The sequence below is a fragment of the Malaya genurostris genome, chromosome 1, assembly GCF_030247185.1.
Source record: "Malaya genurostris strain Urasoe2022 chromosome 1, Malgen_1.1, whole genome shotgun sequence".
Classification (NCBI taxonomy): Eukaryota; Metazoa; Arthropoda; class Insecta; order Diptera; family Culicidae; genus Malaya; species Malaya genurostris.
In genome coordinates, this window is record NC_080570.1 from 112,304,782 (window position 1) to 112,325,853 (window position 21,072).

General features: G+C 37.6%; 1 protein-coding gene across 2 annotated transcripts in view; it reads left to right on the top strand.

The window, feature by feature from the left end:
- Nucleotides 1–21,072, top strand: part of LOC131425422 (zeta-sarcoglycan) — a 309,985-nt gene that overhangs the window by 242,908 nt on the left and 46,005 nt on the right. For both annotated transcript variants that reach the window (XM_058587326.1, XM_058587327.1), the window contains one exon: nt 319–1,147. In XM_058587326.1, the coding sequence (XP_058443309.1) occupies nt 319–1,147 (829 nt within the window). The remainder of the gene's footprint in view (nt 1–318; nt 1,148–21,072) is intronic.

Here is a 21,072-nt window from a genome sequence, read left to right on the forward strand (position 1 = left end):
TCGCTGCAGCATTTTGAACTTCATTTCGGCTATCTGTTGGGGCCTCATTACATGGCTGAAAAGTGTTGCTATGAGGTTTACACAGCTGATCAGAAGCACTTGTTTGTAACGATGATGGATTGTGCCTCCGGTGTTTTTGAAAGCTGCTACGCAAACCTTTTCAACTGTTGGGATTTTGATTAGTTGCCCGCAGATGACGCATGGTATTGAATAAATAATTGATTTGATCTGATTCGAAATAAAACTGGTTTCAGGTAAACTGGGTAGACAACGAATTACGACTAAAGCTATCTTTGTTTGATTTCTCTATTCCCACAGGGATGACCGACGGGCATTATTTTTCAACCAACAGTCAACAGGACCAACGAATGGCAGTGAGCCGAAATCCAGCACCGTGGAAGAACCGATACCTTCAACCTCGTCTGCCTTTGACAACGGCAGGATGCTGAAACGGCCGAGTTACAGTATGAGTGGATTTGGTAACAGCAAACCAATCGCTAGCTCACTGGGAACTACCGGTCTTTACCAGGGTCAACCGCCAAGGATCATCGGCAGTTCCAGTGCTAATTTTGGAGGACCCAAAATCATACACCACAAGATAACGATTGAACCCCAGAACGCCCCAGACAGTTCGAAAATCACGATTAGGCCTTCACCAACGAGTAGTACCGCAACGACGACACCAACCTCGACGGCACCGGGAAGCGGAACTCACCAACCGGTGGAAACACAAATGCCCACCAATCGGAACGGTGCCAGTAGTGGAGGCGGCAGTAGGATTCCATCCGGTGGAGGTACAATCCCCGGCAGTAGTGCCACGAATAATAATAATAATAATAATAATAATAATATGAATAGTAATAGTGTTAGTAAAAGTGCGAACCACAGCGGAAATGTCGCGAATAATCATCACAGTAGTGACCAAACGGGAACAGGAGGAGGAACAGCAGATGGGGGAAGCAAAACTGTGTCTCGATTTGCGACGGCTACTCAACAGTCGCTGGGAAATTCCGTCGCCGGTGTACAGTTGACCCTCTACGGTTGGCGAAAAAAATGCCTTTACTCGGTGATACTGGTGCTGATGATTATGATTATCATTAATCTGGCACTGACACTGTGGATACTGAAAGTGATGGAGTTTTCATCGGTAAGTAACCAATCATAATTTAAAGCGTGTTTTCCTTTGATATCGTATGTTTATGATGAAAACTGTAATGTAAATGAGGAACTCAAACCTTCTTTTAAAATAACATTAGCATTAAGTCTTTCGATATCGATTATTTTATCTCCGGAAAATTTTCTTGTATTGAAAAGCACTGGGATTTGTCGACGACGTCGCACATAACATTACATCTCTCGTAACGAAAATGTGCGCCCGACCCGTTGAAAATTTGATTAACATTGTTAGCTTTCAAGTAAGACAAAGTTTTTCTAAATTGGTTGAGTCATCTTCCAGAAAATCCAGCCGATAAAAAATGTGCGATTAGTTGTTTACGTCACTTATACCATTATATTTCAGGAGCCGAAAAAGCTAGCAACGTGATCTTCGAACTTGATTCCCGATTTAATAGTAGCTTTCAAACGAGCCTAGGTTTGTAGAAATCGGCTCAGCCATTTCTGCGAAAACTGAGCGGTAAATAAACAATGCGTTTTGTCGGTTACTTCACTTATTTTAATATATCTTCCGAACTAGAGCTTCAAACTTGATCAATGGTACAATCGTAGCTTTCAAATGAACCTTCAAATCGGATTACTCAACCGATTGAGCGATAAAAAAACAACGCATTTAGTCGCTTACGTCACTCATATAATTACACAGAAACCTCCGTTTACAAACACTCTTTTTACGTAACTCTTTTTACGAACCAAATCCCAAATAATGTAAACTTTTTTTACGAACCTACTTCGTAAAAAGAGGTTTTGGCATACATCGAAAGCGATTTCCGACTCATTTATATTCCATGGAAACTACTACAATATGAGTGTTTTTGGAACGGGTTTAAAGAGTAGATTCCGGAAAATGATGTTTGAGGTATATTGGAAATCCAAGATGGCGATATCCGGTTGAATGATAGTCCTCGAAAACCCTTACAATATGGGTATTCTCGGAACGGGGTTGATGAGTAGATGTCGGAAAATGATGTTTAGGGTGATTCTGAAATTCAAGATGGTGACTTCCGGTTTATTGATATTTCTTAAAACCCCTAACAAAATAGGAATCTTCGTAACGGAATTAATGATGTCGGAAAACGGTGTTTGAGGTGGTTCTAAAATTCAACATGGCGACTTCCGGATTATCGATATTTCTGAAAACCCTTTAGAATATGGGTATTTTTTGAAAGTATTTAATAAACAGATGCCGTGAATTATGTTTGGTGTCGTCTTGAATTCCAATATCAAATCATCCAGTTTATCGATATGCCTCAAAAACCCTTAAAACAAAGAAATTTCCGAAACTTATTGGATACCAATAAACGATGTTTGAACTCGTTTCAAAATTCAATGAGAAGACTTTCGGTATAGTGTTTTCAAGGAATACCAAGCTCAAGTAATATGGCAAAAACTTTCAAAAGACCTTTCTTAATTCACCTAGTGGTGTGATAATGCTTTTCTTTTCTTTCATAACAGTCTCATGAAAATATATTTCACACTTTTATTAAATAATTTCGGACACTAATTTTAACACCAATTGATTCAGATTGATTAGAGTAGTTCACAAAAGCATGCTTCAGTGATTATGTCACACAGTCAGCATCATTTTTCCAAACTAGTACTTGACATTTGCGTTGCTTATTTGTATGAGAACAGTGATGCTAATCTAAAAAACGAGTGACATTATTTTCACATTTCTGGTATATATCACCCTGTAATTACTAAACCGGAAGTCGGATCCGCATGATATTTCGGAACTTTGTATGGGACCATAACATTTTTTATGCATATCACTCTTTATCTCCGGAATCAGAATTTGGATCTAAATGATATTCAGGAACTTCGTATAGGACCGTGAGACCTTTCATTTAAATTTGAGTTTGAGAAAATCGGTTTAGCCATCTCCGAGAAAAGTGAGTGACGTTATTTTCACATTTTTAATGCATTATTTTCCCATTTTTGGTGCATATCACTGTGCAACTCCGGAAGCGAAAGTCGGATTTAAATTATGTTCAGGAATTTTGTATGGGACCAGGAGACCTTTCATTTAAATCTAAGATTGAGAAAATCGGTTTAGTAATCTCCGAGAAAAGTGAGTGACATTTTTTTTCACAATTTTTGTACATATCACCCTGTAGCTCCGGAACCGGAAGTCGGATCCAAATGAAATTCTGGAACTTTATATGGGGCTGTGAGACCTTTCATTTGAATCTAAGTTTGTGAAAATCGAATAAGCCATCTCCGAGAAAAGTGAGTGACAATATTTGTCACACACGCACACACACACGCACGCGCACACACACACACATACACACACACACACACACACATACACACACACATACACACACACACACACACACACACAGAACCACTTCATGCATAGATTTCTGGCATGTACTCATCAATTCCGTTCCGAAAATATCCATACTGTAAGTGTTTTCAAAGAATACCAACAAACCGGAAGTCGTCAGTTCGGTTTCACATCTCATTCAAGTCAGTCGATAAACCAAAACCGCTTACGTTCGGGACAGAAGAAACCAAGTAACAGTTCGGCTGAAAAGTTCGTATCGTTTAATAGAAACACACATTTTTTGCCAAAATTCGTTTTTATTATTCAACATAAATGCCATCAGAGGCGATACAGCGATTATAGCGATCTTCCAACTTTTCGATACCATTTTTGTAGTACGATTTGTCCTTTGCCTCAAAATAGGCCTCAGTTTCAGCGATTACCTCTTCATTGCTTCTAAATTTTTTACCAGCGAGCATTCTCTTGAGGTCTGAGTACAGGAAAAAGTCACTGGGGGCCAAATCTGGAGAATACGGTGGATGAGGGAGCAATTCGAAGCTCAATTCGTTCAATTTCAGCATGGTTTTCATCGACTTGGTGCATTGTCTTGATGAAACAAAACTTTTTTCTTCTTCAAATGAGGCCGTTTTTTTTTTTAAATTTCGTCCTTCAAACACTCTAATAACGCTATATGATAGTCACTGTTGTTGGTTGGATTTTCTCTTTTCAAGGTAGTCGATGAAAATTATACCATGCGAATCCCAAAATACAGACGCCATAACCTTACCGGCCGATTGTTGAGTCTTTCCACGCTTTGGGTTCGGTTCATCGCGTGCAGTCCACTCAGATGACTGTCGATTGGATTCCGGAGTGAAGTGATGGAGCCATGTTTCGTCCATTGTTATATATCGACGAAAAAAATCGGTTTTATATGGATATAACAGCTCCAAACACTGCTCAGAATCATCAATTTGTTGTTGTTTTTGATCGATTGTGAGCTCACGCGGCACCCATTTTGCACAAAGCTTTCTCATATCCAAATATTCGTGAATAATATGTCCAACACGTACCTTTGATATCTTTAGGGTGTCAGCTATCTCGATCAACTTCACTTTACGGTCATTGAAAATCATTTTGTGGATTTTTTTCACGTATTCATCGGTAACAGCCTATTTTGGACGTCCACTGCGTTCATCGTCTTCGGTGCTCATATGACCAGTACGAAATTTTGCAAACCACTTACGAATTGTTGTTTCGCCCGGTGCAGAGTCTGGATAACACTCATCAAGCCATTTTTTGGTATCGGCGGCACTTTTTTTCATCAAAAAGTAGTGTTTCATGAACACACTAAATTCCTTTTTTTCCATTTTTTTCACAATAACAAAAGTAGCTTCACTCAAAATGCAATATCTCACAAACTAATAATCAGACAGCTGTCAAATTTATACACGTATCTTTTGAAGGTTGGTACTAACTGAAAATGGTATGGATTTAATTCTAGTGGCGCCCTGTCATAGAAACGATACGAACTTTTCAGCCGATCTGTTACAGTATTGTGTAGTGAACAATAGAACGATCTCGAAATGAGTGAACCAAACGAACAAAAGCTACCGCCGGTACGAAAGAATACAATTTTTGTTGACTTCAGGCAGTTTAAAATTCGACCTGCGATACGAGAACTTGAAGGTTCGCTTAAGGAACAGATGCATCTTGAAATTAAACGTGTTCATTTACTTCAAAGCAATAAGACAAATAATGTTGTTTACATCCAGTTTTATAAAGAGTTGGATGCAATTTAATTCGCAAAAGACAATAACAATGTGCACTATGTGGAGCACGAGAACATTAAGTACAACATTCTATATATGGAAGATAGTGCTATAGAAGTGCGTGTGCATGATCTTCCCTCAAGCGTCATCGATCCCTATATTCGCGCAACTATATCCCAATACGGAGAGATTCTCTCTATCGAAAAAGAAAAGTGGAAGAATTTTTTCCCTGGTATTCTAAATGGCGTACGTTTGTTACGCATGCGCTTAAGGAGGCCTATACCTTCTTATGTGACATTCGGTCAGGATACAAGAATACCGTGCAAATCACTTGTTACCTATGACAATCAGATGGCCACATGTCAATATTGCCAAAAAAGCTGTTCACTACGGTAAGCCATGTGATAAACCGGACAAGGAGACAACTATACCAAAGGACAACGGTGCTTCCTTCACATCAACCCCAAGCAACCCCAGTATATCTGTGACAGCCACCAACAACAATGAAGCATCCCCTTCAACGAAACCATCCAACGTAACCTCTATAGAACAAAGTACACCAGCTGCAGTTAACAGCTTACCATCCAACCAACCAGCAACTGCAAACAATGTACAACAAGGCGCATCTACAGCAACTAGCAACGAATTCAACAACAATGGATGACGAGACGAACCACGAACAAACGCCCCCTCAATCCTCGCAGGAGGAAAATGGAAGCTCCTCTCCCCCTAGAAAAAGGGTGACAACGAGATCCAATACAAAAAAAAAATTACCTAAAAACTCATCTAAATCGACCACGTAAAGCTTGTATGCAAATAGGCCTGAATAAAATATCTTTTAAATAAAAATAAAATAAAACCGGAAGTCGCCATCTTGGATTTTAAAACGAGCTCATACATCATTTTTTTGCACTTACACAAAACTTTTTTTACGATGTAAATTCCAAAAAACGTAAACTTTTTTTACGAATCAAATCGCAAATAACATAAACTTTTTCTACGAACTACCTCTTTTTACGAACCCCCGTTTAGTTCGTAAGTGGAGGTTTCGGTGTATATCGTCGGAGCCGGAAGTGCCAGTCATTTGATCTTAGAACTTGATCAATGGCCAATGATTCGTCGACGAGTAAAGTTCATCTTTGACAGCTATCGGTGTTTTGTTTTGACTGGATTCACAAGGTGCTAACTTTTACCGAAATTCGGCTAGGTAACTTTCATATAGACTTTAAGTTTTCGTTTGGTGCTTCGCAGTTGTTTACTCCTTTCAGATCCTGATTTCAGTGTCGGGAAGTCATTATAGGATATGTCGAAGAACTTCAACATGTCAACCAACATATTCGAAAATTATTTTTTGTATGTTTATACGGAAATTAAATGAAAATTTGATCCCAATGTTAACAATAGAAAGAAAACGAAATTTTTGTTCCCATTTAGTTGCTGAAGGCTCAGTAATTCATAAATTTCTTTTCGTTGCCTTTGCCGAACATTCTCTAAAGGTTATGCCGAACAGACAGTAAACTTTTTGCTGACAATTTTGATAATAATTGACGTTTGTCAAATTTGATAATGCCAAAACTCCGCAATTTTACCGTTTGCCAAAATGATTACCGAGTACTCAGCGGTGCACATCTCGTCAATTATTCGTTCCAAGATTCAGCGAAAAAAATAAGTGTGTAGTGTCATTGTGTCGTGAATACCCAGTCAATTTTGTTGAGCCGCATCGGGCCAACTATTGATAGAATCTTTGAAACCTTGTACAAAATTTAAGTGATCTTTCACCAGTGTATGATTATGAAATTTTTCAATGCTTTTTTCTAAGCGTAAGATTGGACCCGTGACATCTGTATACACTGAATCGGTGTGCATAACAGAGACGTCAAATTGCTTCATGGTCAGTTTAATTCACTACTACAACTAAACGATTAACAGAAGCACGAGTGCTTGTGCTGCACTTATGCACATTTTCATACACCGGGAGTATGAACACGAGCAGCAGCAGGCCATGTTCGGTTCAACCAGTCCCTGTCAGCTTGGAGCGATATTAATCTTCAGTTCAGCAACGCCATCGCACGGCATCACATTCAACATATCATGTAAATTTAATGGATGCGCAGTGCTGTTATTTTGGTGCGAACGAATTTGACATTTCTCTCCCCTGCTTCTATATACGATATTCGATGCGGACTCGCCTGAGGGTGCCATGATAGCAAAAAAGAATGTTGCCAATAATTTGTTCGGGAAAAATTGAGAGCTGGATATCTTGTTAATATGAGGTCTTTGGTTCAAATCGCAACCACAACTAAACAGCTCCGAAAATTCCGAACACTGATTCTAATAACGAATGACACTCTGAGTGATGCTTTTACATTCACCGTTCCTAATCTTCACGGGAAAAGTTCCGGAAGAACTGAAAGTAGGGTCATTTTTTTAAATAAGAATTTGTATTAATTTCTCATATCAGCGATTAGGAGAAAGGCACTACAGGGTAGAATAAAATACGTTTATATCCTCAGTTTAGTGCAAATGTAGAACAGTTTGGTTAGATTTTTGCACTTTTCGCTGTGTGAAATTCACAGTAATCGAGATCAAGTGAAGCCTTCTTTGTTTTTGCGAAAAATGTGGGAAAGGGGAATGCTTGCATAATTCATACAATTGATCAACTAATTGATATTCGGAAGTGTTAAGGAACATGCAATTTGTTTTCGTATTCACGACATCTAGTTATGTCTCTGACATTACCCACCCGTCTTTTTTTTCATTCTTCAAAACGAAACAAAATATCAAAAATCGAAACAAATACGAATTATTTTGTTAAAATAATGTATTTAAAAATCTCTTGATATGATGACATTCTTATACTCAAAATGTTTTTTAAGTATCATGTTTAGGGGCCCGTAATATTGCAGTCCTCCCGGGCCCGACTTTTCTCTCGGCGGCCCCGGTCATATATGTAATAAACGATAATATATTAAACGTAGAATAAAATTTGAGCTAACATCTAGTCCAATAGCTAGTTGATGACAGGTTCGTACCCAGTATTTCGTTTCGGGTGGGGCCCGTTGACATCGGAATAGAACTTACAGCGATTTCTCATATATTGCTTGGCCTATTTCACGAACTGATTTCAAATGGAAGGTGTTATTATCCCGTATGACATTTAATCTAATCGAGATCCAACTTCTAGGTCCGGAAATACAGGAAAACAAAATTTCAAATCGTCAATAGAAGTAGCGATGAACACAAAACTGTTTCAATTTCATGATCTTTTTTTCCATAAATACGTTTATTTCTTAAGGCAAGATTTCATGATCTTGTTAGTTGGTTTTAATACAAATTTGGATTTGTCGGTTTCCGGTTTTCGATTCCGGAAGTAGCGGCATAAAAAGAACGCACTTAGATTCACCTGAGATGATTAGACCGAATTTTACAAATGATAGAATAGGATTTTACCCGAATCCAGGTTCCAGAAATACAGAATTTTGAGTACTCAACATCTCACAGTTATAAATTGTTGCAGAGTGGGTAGGTTGATAAGGGCACAGCGATTCTCGTAACGTGACAATTGAAGACGATTTGGCCATGTTCAATGAGCACATGAGTCCAAATTATAACTCCGATTTCAAGAATACTGCGTACTACTGCAATGTAATGTTTCAAGGGACAATAAATATCGTAAAAACTTGCACTGAGGCTGGCAGAACACTCGATCGAGAATGATTCTCATATTTTAAGGGGCGGGTAGGATCTAACACTCTTGAAAAATCATTTGTTTTTTTATTTGTATTTTCTTATAGCAAAACATTTCAAGAATATTCTGTGAAGTTTGCATATATTTCTACATATAATCGATTCGTGTAGATCGGAAAACATTTTCTAAATTTGTAGGTCATATTGGTTGATGACCATAAAAACTTACTTTGGCTATACTGGTTTCGATTTCAGGTTCCGGAAGTAATGGTCTTAAATTACTTCATGAAACTCATATCAATTTCTCTGATATGATTTGAAGAACAGATAATATTGGCTAGAAGGAGCCAATTCAAGTGAACAAGGTGGATCTTTCCGACCCATTGAGCCTCCTTTGAGACACTCGTGCCGCTTGGGAAGCACTCTTGCCGACTTCAGTTCACTTTCGGGTGGTCATTCTTTTCCATGGTATATAATAATGGATCCAGTCGAACATGCATTCGAAGTGCGCTTGCGTTCGTCTTTTTAGCTCTAAATAGGTATGTGCGAGATCTAACGGTAGGGTATCTTTCTCATCTGCAGAATCGTTCCGGTTATCCAGTAATATTTTATGAATTATTATTACTGTTGTCGGTTGCCCCGGTTTTAACCTCCACTACTACATAAAGTCACTGTCAGTGGCGGTGGAGTCGACAATCACGAAACTCTAAAAACCACTATCTTACAGTGTAATCTGCAGGATGTGTGTGTATGTGACAAGTAATGTCACTCAATTTTCCCAGAGATGGCTTAACCGATTTTCACAAACTTAGATTCAAATGATAGGTCTTATAGCCACATACAATTTCCTTGAATTTCAATTTGGATCCGACTTCCGGTTCCGGAATTCCATTTCCTTGTAATTATATTTTATAAAAAAAATGGGCACTCAATTTTTTCGGAAATTTTTTAACCGATTTTCACAAATTAAGAAGCAAATTGAAGGTCTTTAATTTTTTTTAAAAGTCACCGAAAAGTTCCGATCCGACTTGGTGCGATAAGTGAAAATTTTCAATTTCATGAATATTTTTTCACAAGCGATAACGAAACAAGGTGCACATTTTGATAAAACTTGCTTTCTAACTATTGAACTCTATCTATCCGTTTCCAAAAGCACCGGTAATAGTGAAGAAAATCTCCAAAAACGGAGCTCACTTCGATTTCTCAGCAACGGTTAAGCCGATTTTCACGAATCATGATTCAAATTAAAGTTCTCATTGTCTTTAAATATATACTGTGCAATTTCATCCAGAGCTGGCTTCCGGTTTCGAAATTATAGGGCGATGAGTGTCAAAAAATTCAAATCGTCATTCAAAATGACGATGCAAAACTACTACGCGACGGTACGTGCGGCTTTGCTCCGTTCGCAGCGTGCTTTGTTCAATTTCGTATAGCGCGGAGGGTTGCCACATTTGAATCTGTATTTTGTAGGTGAACACAATGTAAATTTGTAAATCTTCTATTCAATTTGTACCTACTTGTTAGTGTTACTACAAAATCATGATAACGATGCTTTTCTATAAAAGTACACTTATTGCCTCTCTCATATAGAAAGTTTATGCAATTACTTGACTAGTGAAAATTGGCCCAGAGGGCTAAGTGTTCTATATCTTTCGACACAGATAATCGAGCTGAGCAATGTATGTGTCTGTGCGTGTATGTGTATGAGTGTGTATCAAATAATGTCACGCATAAAATAAAAAATCTCGTAGTCCCATAAGTGGCTATTGAATTTCACACCGCCATTTAGAGCGACGGTGCAAAAAAGGGTAAAATTATTCTAGATTTAACTTAAAACTGAGTCAATTTGTAGGCTATATTAGTTAATGATTTATTAATTTTAGTTTGACGTAAAGCCGCCATGACTAAGTTCAGTTTTTGCAATGACTGAGCGGAAATATATATTGGAGAAGCCAAGTGAAAGAAAAACTAACAGAAAAGATGAATTTTTGGAAAAAGATACGCTCAGAGACAGGAGTCGAACCTGCAAAAACTGAACTTAGTCATGGCGGCTTTACGTCAAACTAAAATTAATAAATCATTAAAAACAATTGCGGTTTGATTTTCCGTAACAATCTGCTTCTGGTAGGAAAGGGCAGACAATCAATACAACCTTCATAGGGGGGTCTGTCGCTGACGATGTCCAGTCAGCGACTGGCACCATTAAAGAAGGTGACAAGCGATTATAAATACACTCTCCTACTCAATGCTTGATCGGAGAAATAGGTATAAAGTGAGAGGACTAGTGTTTGATGGACAGAGAAGATGTTTGGATGTAAGGTATCGGTCGGGTGACGGCCAGGATGTAGACCATGTTCGATGTACGTTGCTACTATGTCTGTTTCGAGTTTAGAGTGGCTAAAGCAAGATCAGAATGGCGAAATGGTAGCGCGTATGCACGGAATGCATAAGAACGCAGGTTCGACTCATGTCTCTGAGCGTATCTTTTTCCAAAAATTCATCTTTTCTGTTAGTTTTTCTTTCACTTGGCTTCTCCAATATATATTTCCGCTCAGTCATTGCAAAATCTATATTAGTTAGTTACTAAACGAACCAACTTCGGCTATACTGGTACCAAGTTCCCGGTTCCAGAAGCCCCGGAAAATATGGTCAAAAAGTTTAGAACGAGACTCACTCGATTTTCTCAGAGATGATTTGATCGATTTCCACAAACAGGCTCAAATAAAATTTCCTATAGTCTCATAGGGTTGCTGTTTAATTCCATCCGGGTCCGACTCCCGTTTCCAGAACTGCAAGGTAAAGTGTGTTCATTTATTTAGTGCGACGATACAAAATGAAGAAAAATTCTTATTAACTTGAGATAACTCATTATAAATTCCCAGCTGCGTCCATGAGTTCAACCAATAGCTAAATTAGAATAAAAATAATGTAATGATACAAACAAACTCGAAACAGTTTATGAAATTATTAACAAAATGTCTGAAAATAACAGCTTATTTTATAATTTATAGAAGTTAATCGTTTGGTTCAAATAATATTTCCGAGTAGATTTCATAATTAATGACGAGTTACCTAAGATGATATTTAAGTAATAAGAGAATATGTTTTAATAAATGCAAAACGTTGTGACTATGTTAGAATTAAATTAGGATAAGAATATTATGTAAAAGTATAGCAGATCATCTTTAATACAAAACATTTGTGACAATTTTAGCATGACGGTATTAAATATGGGTAGCATGACACGGATCCCAAGACCTCCTGCACGCCCAAGTGCATTAGATCTATCTCTTTGCTCAACATCAATTGGACCAGATTGCACCTGGAAAATATTGCCTGATTTACACGGTAGCGATCATTTACCAATCATCATCTCAATTAGCTGTAACAAATGTATTGCTAATTCGGCTAGTATTCCATATGATTTGACAAAAAATATCGACTGGATTAAATACCAAAGTAGAATCTCTAGTATTTTGAATTCAATGGAAGAGCTCCCTCCACTTGAAGAATATGACTTCTTCATTTGTTCGATTCTGGCGGCAGCAGAACAATCCCAAACTAAACGCTTTCCTGGGCCAACGACTAACAGAAGGCCTCCCAACCCCTGGTGGGACAAAGAGTGCTCAGAGGCTAAACTCGCAAAACAAAATGCTTGCAAGACGTTTCTAAAACGGGGAGGAGGAACTCCTCAGAATTTTGAAAAACTTATGGTTTTAGAAACCAAGTACAAGAGCATACTTCGAGCCAAAAAATGTAGCTATTGGAGACATTTTGTCGAAGGTTTGTCAAGAGAAACCTCAATGAGCACTCTTTGGAATACGGCCAGACGAATGAGGAATCGTAACGTGGGCAATGAGAGTGATGAATACTCGAACCGATGGATATTTGACTTTGCTAGGAAAGTTTGCCCAGATTCTGTTCCTACGCAAAGCATTATACGGGAATCTCCTCCAAATAATGGTTTTATTAATAACCCATTTTCAATGATGGAATTTTCTATAGCACTCTTGTCTTGTAACAATAACGCCCCTGGGTTGGACAGAATTAAATTCAACTTGGTGAAGAATCTGCCCGACCTCGCAAAAAGACGTTTGTTGGAATTGTTCAACAAGTTTCTTGAGCAAAATATTGTTCCGCCTGACTGGAGACAAGTGAAAGTTATCGCCATTCAAAAGCCGGGGAAACCAGCTTCCAATCACAACTCATATAGACCCATTGCGATGTTGTCCTGCATCAGAAAATTGTTCGAAAAAATTATTCTACGACGTCTCGACACTTGGGTCGAGACGAACGGTTTGTTGTCAGATACTCAGTTTGGCTTCCGCAGAAATAAAGGGACGAGCCTTGCATTACTTTCGTCTGACATCCAAATTGCCTTCGCTCAAAAGCAACAAATGGCATCTGTATTTTTAGACATTAAAGGAGCATTTGATTCAGTTTCCATTGATGTTCTTTCAGACAAGCTCCACCAACATGGACTTCCAGCGGTTATAAATAATTATTTGCACAACCTTTTGTCAGAGAAGTGCATGTATTTTTCACATGGCGATTTGACAACATTCAGAATTAGCTACATGGGTCTCCCGCAAGGCTCATGCCTCAGTCCGCTCCTCTATAATTTTTACGTGAATGACATTGACAGCTGTCTAGTAACCCCATGTACACTAAGACAATTGGCAGATGATGGCGTGGTTTCAGTTACTGGACCCAAAGCTATTGATCTGCATAAACCATTGCAAGATACCTTAGATAACTTGTCCGTTTGGGCTGTTCATCTTGGTATCGAATTCTCTGCGGAGAAAACAGAGTTAGTCGTCTTTTCAAGAAAGCATGATCCTGCGCAGCTTCAGCTCCATATGATGGGAAGAATGATCCAACAGGTTTTAACTTTTAAATACCTCGGGGTGTGGTTCGATTCCAAATGCACGTGGGGAGGACACATTAGGTATCTGATAACGAAATGCCAACAAAGAGTAAATTTTCTTCGAACAATAACAGGATCTTGGTGGGGTTCTCATCCGCAAGATCTAATAAAATTGTATCAAACAACGATACTTTCAGTGATGGAATATGGATGCGTTTGTTTTCGTTCCGCTGCAAACTCTCATTTTATCAAACTTGAGCGAATTCAGTACCGTTGTTTGCGAATTGCCTTAGGCTGCATGCACTCGACACATACAATGAGTCTTGAAGTTCTGGCGGGAGTTCTTCCATTAAAAGATCGATTTTGGGAGCTTTCATCACGCCTGCTAATAAGATGTGAGGTGCTGAATCCCATGGTAATTAATAATTTCGAACGACTAGTCGAGCTTCGATCTCAAACAAAATTTATGACAGTATATTTTAACCATATGTCACAGGAAATCAACCCTTCAAGATATATTCCTATCCGTGTCAGCATCCTAAGTGCCCCTGACTCAACTTTATTTTTCGATACATCCATGCAACGTGAAGTGCGTGGAATCCCGGATCATCTACGCTCGACGGAAATCCCAAAAATATTTTCAAGTAAGTTCAGGCATATTGACTCTGAGAAAATGTTTTACACGGACGGATCGCGAATTGAAGAAGCGACAGGGTTTGGTATGTTCAACAATAATGTTTCGGCCTCATTTAGGCTTCAAGAACCTGCATCTGTTTATATAGCAGAGCTAGCAGCAGTTCATTATAGTTTGAGTGTAATCGTCACATTATCTCCAAACCATTATTTCCTCTTCACAGATAGTCTGAGTGCAATTGAAGCCATTCGCTCAATCGCTGCTGGCAAAAATGAACCGTTTTTCTTGGGTAAAATAAAACAGTGTCTGAACGACATATTGAATAATAATTATCTAATCACTATAGTCTGGGTCCCGGCTCATTGCTCCATTCCAGGCAATGAAAATGCCGATAATTTAGCCAAACGTGGTGCTATTGAGGGTGAAATTTATGAGCGACCGATTGCTTTCAACGAATTCTATAGTTCGTCTCGCCAAAGAACACTTGCCAGCTGGCAAGCATCTTGGGATAGAGATGATCTGGGTCGGTGGATGCACTCAATTATTCCGAAAATATCGACAAAAGCATGGTTCAGGGGACTGGATGTGAGTAGGGATTTCATTCGTGTGATGTCCAGACTCATGTCCAATCACTACACGTTAGATGCACATCTCCTTCGAATTGGGCTCTCCGAGACTAATCATTGTGCTTGCGGAGAAGGTTATCGGGATATTGATCATGTCGTTTGGACATGCGTGGAGTATCGTGATGTCAGATCTCAACTAATAAATTCTTTGCGTACCCAAGGTAAACTATCCAATATCCCAGTTCGAGACATTCTTGCTTGTCGTGACCTTTCATACATGAAACTTATTTATCATTTCATAAAGAAAATTGGAGTTTCAATTTAATAAAGGCCCCTTTTAAGACTTAGTTCTGATCCCAGCTGCGTCCATGAGTTCAACCAATAGCTAAATTAGAATAAAAATTATGTAATGATACAAACAAACTCGAAACAGTTTATGAAATTATCAACAGAATGTCTGAAAATAACAGCTTATTTTATAATTTATAGAAGTTAATCGTTTGGTTCAAATAATATTTCCGAGTAGATTTCATAATTAATGACGAGTTACCTAAGATGATATTTAAGCTATAAGAGAATATGTTTTAATAAATTCAAAACGTTGTGACTATGTTAGAATTAAATTAGGATAAGAATATTATGTAAAAGTGATGCTACGGCGAAGAAAAACTTATGTAAACTGCCTTAAGAAATAAACGTATTTATGGAAAAAAAATTATGTAAAAGTGATGCTACGGCGAAGAAAAACTTATGTAAACTGCCTTAAGAAATAAACGTATTTATGAAAAAAAAAAACTCATTATAAATTGAATAGGTTATGTTCGTTTATACCCAAAGAATGTTTCTTATTTTATTCAAAATTAAAAAAAAATTCTTCACAGAATCTTTTAGTGATATTTTTGAAAATATAATTAATATAAGAAAAGCATCATTACACCACTAGGTGGATTAAAAACGGTTTTTTTTTGGTTAAAAAAGATCATTGCAAAATGTGAAAATATGTGCTATGATAATACTCTGATGCTGTATTTTTGAGACTGATATCATAAATAGCAGCCGAAAAACAATGTTTGAACTCAATTCAGAATCCATTGTGACAACTTTCGGCTTGTTGATATACCTTGAAACCTAAAATATTTGTATTTTCGGACCGAATTAATGAGCAGATACTGGAAAGCTATTTTTTTCAAAACCCTTACAATGTAAATAATTAGGGAGCGTATTTGATGTGAAAGAAAGTATTTGATAAAAAGGAGCGAATTTGATGACGTTTCTTGAGTACACACCTAAAAAAAGTTAATCAAAAATGAATAAGATCCCACTCATTTTCAGAAAAAGTGGAACAACTCTAATTTAGAGTAGCTCCTTAGTTACACAAATTTGAATTCTTCCACTGGAAACGATGTTTGGATAAAATCTACTCATTTATATTCAAATATTAAGTAACAGACTTAAAAGAACCCTAATGTGATAATTTATTATTCCGTTTACAATTGATTTCTAACTTCGAGACATCATATCCGGTGGCGGTCGCTTGTAGTAGTGTATCAACCGTACCTTAACACACATGTCAGTAATTCTTAGGCACCAATCAAACACTTATTCCTCATAAATGACTCACGAGCATATTTGTTTTCATTCTGAAGCACAATACGGAGCACACAAAATCTGCTTCAGTAGAACAACCAAGAGTACATTTTATCATTTTGGTTTTTGGAGACACAAAACCGTTTGTGTTAAGCGACTAATCCTTGCAACAGATGCAAATAAACAGTTAAATAAAAGTACGCGATCTCACCAACAAAAAAAAATGGCGCATGTTACTACAAATGGTTATTAAGACTTTTAGACTGATCTCTCTAATAGTTACCTAAACTCAAATTTAAAGTAAGGGTTACTCATTACCATTTATTGTAACTACTAAATTTTTGACTTTTCATTGTATCACTTGGAAATATGTAACTAGTACTCAAACTCTGAGTAACTTTTTATAAGCGTGTAGATGCAGGAAATTTCAGTAAACCAGAAGATATCATTGTGAGATTTGGAACGATTTCAAACATCAAATGCCATCCGAGAATACCCATTTTTTAACATCAATAAACCGGAAGTCGCCATGGTGGACATTGAAATACCCCCGAACATCATTGAACCTACATTTCACTTCCGTGCCGAAAATATTCACATAATTCGGCTTTTCCACATTAATTACACAACACTTTTTACGAACTAACTCGATTTATTAACTTCCATTTAGTTCCTAAATGGAGGTCTCGGTGTATAAACATTTCTCTGTTCCAAAGAGCAGCATCAATGATGGTTTTGGAGACTGTATGTGAACTTGATAAACTTCTTTTGGTGTGTATTGAAAAAACGCCAAAACCTACGCCAAATGGTTGATGCCCCCAGTGTTCGAAGCCACTACGGGAATGAACACTTCGTATTTCAAGTTTGCTGTCGGGACAATTTATCTGACTTTCTGGACAAAATTTTGTGGGCTTTCAGCGCACTGGATTTAAATTTTGTCAGAATTTTCGATCCAAGGAATACAAGATACCTTGGTTCACTTTTAGACGATAATTCTCAAATTCTTCGTGAAACGTTGGAAGATAGTGAAGAAGTTCAAAAGCAGGAGCTATTCTAAGAAAAAAAAAGGTGGGTGGGTAATGTCAGAGACATAACTGGATGTCGTGAATACGAAAAAACTGATACGCTCCCATCACTTTTCCGAATATCAGTTAGTTGATTGATTGTATGAATTGTGCAAGCTTTCCTCTTTTTCACTAATAGAGTTTGAAGCGATGCACCTACATTAAAATACAGATTAGTTACATTAAACAGCTACTATTCTACAACTATATATTCCAAACTTGAAACAATTCTTTTATAATTTGCTAATATAGCAGGCTAGGTACGACAAATTTGTAGTTTATTTTTATTGATGCTACAAAGTTCGAAGATATCTGATTCTTCTCGAAATTTCAGTACGAGACAATTGCAATGGGCTGGTCTGAAATGTATCGACGATCTTCGGTATGCAAGAGTTATTCTAATAATAATAATGATAGTAATAATAATAATAATAATAATAATAATAATAATAAAAATAATAATAATAATCATAATAATAATAATAATAATAAAAGAGATTAACCTGTTTATATGGCAACCCTGCTTCGCATGGCATATTTTTACACGGTCCCATACTAGTATAAAAATGTGTTCAACATTCGCTTTCGCATTGCCGTTCGTAATTGAATGTGTTAGTGACGGTACAAATCTGCTTTTCTACCTGTTTACGGTGCCATCGTTCTGACGGTACGTACAGAGTAGCTGCTTTAACTCAAATGACGCTATTTCTCACATCACATTTCAATTTATACTGGTAGCGGTGTACGGACCTCCCCTTCACAGAACGGGAAACAGTGAGACGATATAAAAGAGAGAGTTAGTAGAGCGGCAGTCAGTAATATTGAACTGGCTGTCTAACGGTTAACAGCTTCTTGTGGAATTTTCACGCGGAAACACGCACACAGGAGGAACAATTAAGGGCAAGGCAAAGTCCCGCTCGAACCGTGCTGGTCTGCAGTTCCCAGTTGGCAAAATCTCCATCGTCTGCTCCGGAAGGGAAACTACGCAGAGCGTGTCGGTGCCGGTGCACCGGTCTATCTGGCGACAGTGATGGAGTACTTGGCTGCCGAAGTGTTGGAATTGGCTGGTAATGCTGCCCGCGACAACAAGAAAACGAAAATCATCCCTTGCCATCTGCAGCTGTCCATCCGTAACGACGAGGAGTTGAAAACCCCGTCCTTTTCAGGACGACCACATAACTGTGATAAAGAAATATTTAGGATTGCTTTAAATTTAGCCAGTTCTGAAACGCCTAGAAAGTATAATGCGCAAATCAAGTGAAAACATTTGTTCTAATAATTTGTATAAAGTATACTAGTATAAAGATGTTTCTAAATCAAAATTTTCTGTTTCGTATTGCGAGACAGCGTTACTGTCCTGTCGTAATTGAATGTGTTAGATATCATGATCAAAAAGCGCCCCATACTAAAGAATTCACGACAAAAAAAATACATATTGATCTGTACGTGGCAACTCTTTCGCACGGCATATTTGTGTACTAGTATAAAGATGTATTCAACATCATCACTTCCTCTTTCGCATTGCCGTTCGTAATTGAATGTGTTGGTGACGGTGCAAATTAATTTAACTTCTCGTGTGTGCCTTGTTTCGGCAACAGTTGCTCGGAAAATGGTAGGAAAGCGATAAAATTCAACTAATTCTTTATGATTATTTTTAGCACTTAAAAGTGCTATTTGAATTTGCTGGAGTTTTCGGCTGCCTTTCAGAATTCCTTTCCTGTACGCAGAACGGGAAACAGTGAGACGACAGGTCCACGATGTTGCTCTCGTGTGTCTTGTTTCGGGAACAGATGCTCAGCAAATGGTAGGAAAAATGAAGCACTCAACTTTTATATGGATGCTCTTGTATAGATGCAGACATCTCGCGTTCTGATTGGCTGGTGCTGTCATGGGTTAAATCAAACAGGTTTTTCAATAGTATACTATTGAAAAACTTCAATGTTGTTGCAATACACGTTCAAGTTGAAAATTTTCGATTCTATTGGTAGTTAGATTATATAAATCCTTCTACAGATCACTGAGCTATGAGCTTCCAAAATACGAGAAAGGCAAACGCGCCATATGAATTATCCTCTTTGACACTCGTTTGTACCAAACATTTAAGAAAAGTTTAATTTTGAACTATTTAAGATTATGTCACACAACTGAAAATTTTATCATAAGATTGTGATCATATTTCCGATGGCATGTTGCAAGAATTATGTTGATTCATTAGATACAACAGAAGATATTCACGATCAAAAACTTATCACTCTCTCAGAGGGTAAATTTTGAAAAGGCGCCCCATAGTAAAGTAAGTCGTATTCACGACAAAAAAATCATGTAGATGTTCCTTATGCATATCGATTTCAATAGAATAAACCCAAGAATTTTAACTTTTTTGGAAATAGAATCCGAACTGTTTTGAACACCTTTTATAGAGATTCTGAAAAGTAAAAAAAAAAAACATGGGTCATAGTTTGTGTTTTTGGTATCGCAATCCAAAGTTGAAAGAGTAATCAACTTCTCACAGATCGTTGAGTAAACTCATTCCGAGGAGCTAATTTTCCCTGATTCCCTGATCGGTTAATTATGGAATAGTTTCCACTTAAGCAAGTGCCTCTAGGTTCCGACTTAAAGAAAAAGTTTTTCTCACTTTTTTTACCGTCTAGCGAAACCCATTATCCACACTAGTCGATCCGCAGACTCGTATCCGGAAGGGACATGCAATCCTGTTACGTGCGAATGGGAACGGATCTTTCAGTCAGGTTGCCAGATACACTTTTCTTGCTTATGGGTGTGATAAGAAGCAAAACTAGTTCTATGAAACAGTAAAAGATCAAATGATGTGTGTTTGCTTTTTTCAGAAACTATTGAAAATCAGTAAATTAAGTTTTTGAATTTGCTTGGCCCGACAAAAAATAAATAAATTCATAGTTTTTAAAGATTTTCATCGGAATTTGTTTGGCAAAAATTAGGGAGAAATAATCAAATGATCTTGTTCATTTTGTTACTCAGACGCATGAGCCGTTTTGAGCTTAATTTGAATAAAAAAAACAAATTCCTTGTCTGGTATATTAATTGAGTGAAAAATGTTGAATTAAACAGTTAAGTGAACAATTGCAGATGTCGCCACGATCGTCACTATATTAGGTGCTGCAGTCCCAGCACGCTAAACATTTTTTTTCATCGAAGGCCAATATCGTTTGTCACGTTAGTCACTTGTGGAAGATCTAAAATAGATCAGAAAACTTTATTATCATCCAAAAGCGAAGTGGATTGTTTTGTAAGATCAAATAACCAAATAGTGGCTTTCAAACGCTTCTGAGACAATGTTTCAGGTATTCCCGAGAAGTTACGAGGCATTGGAAAAAACAGCGATTTGACGCTTACGTCACTTATAAGATTACATCTTCCGAACCGGAAATGTGCTACCAGAGCCCTTCCAAGTATGATCAATGATCTTATCTATGT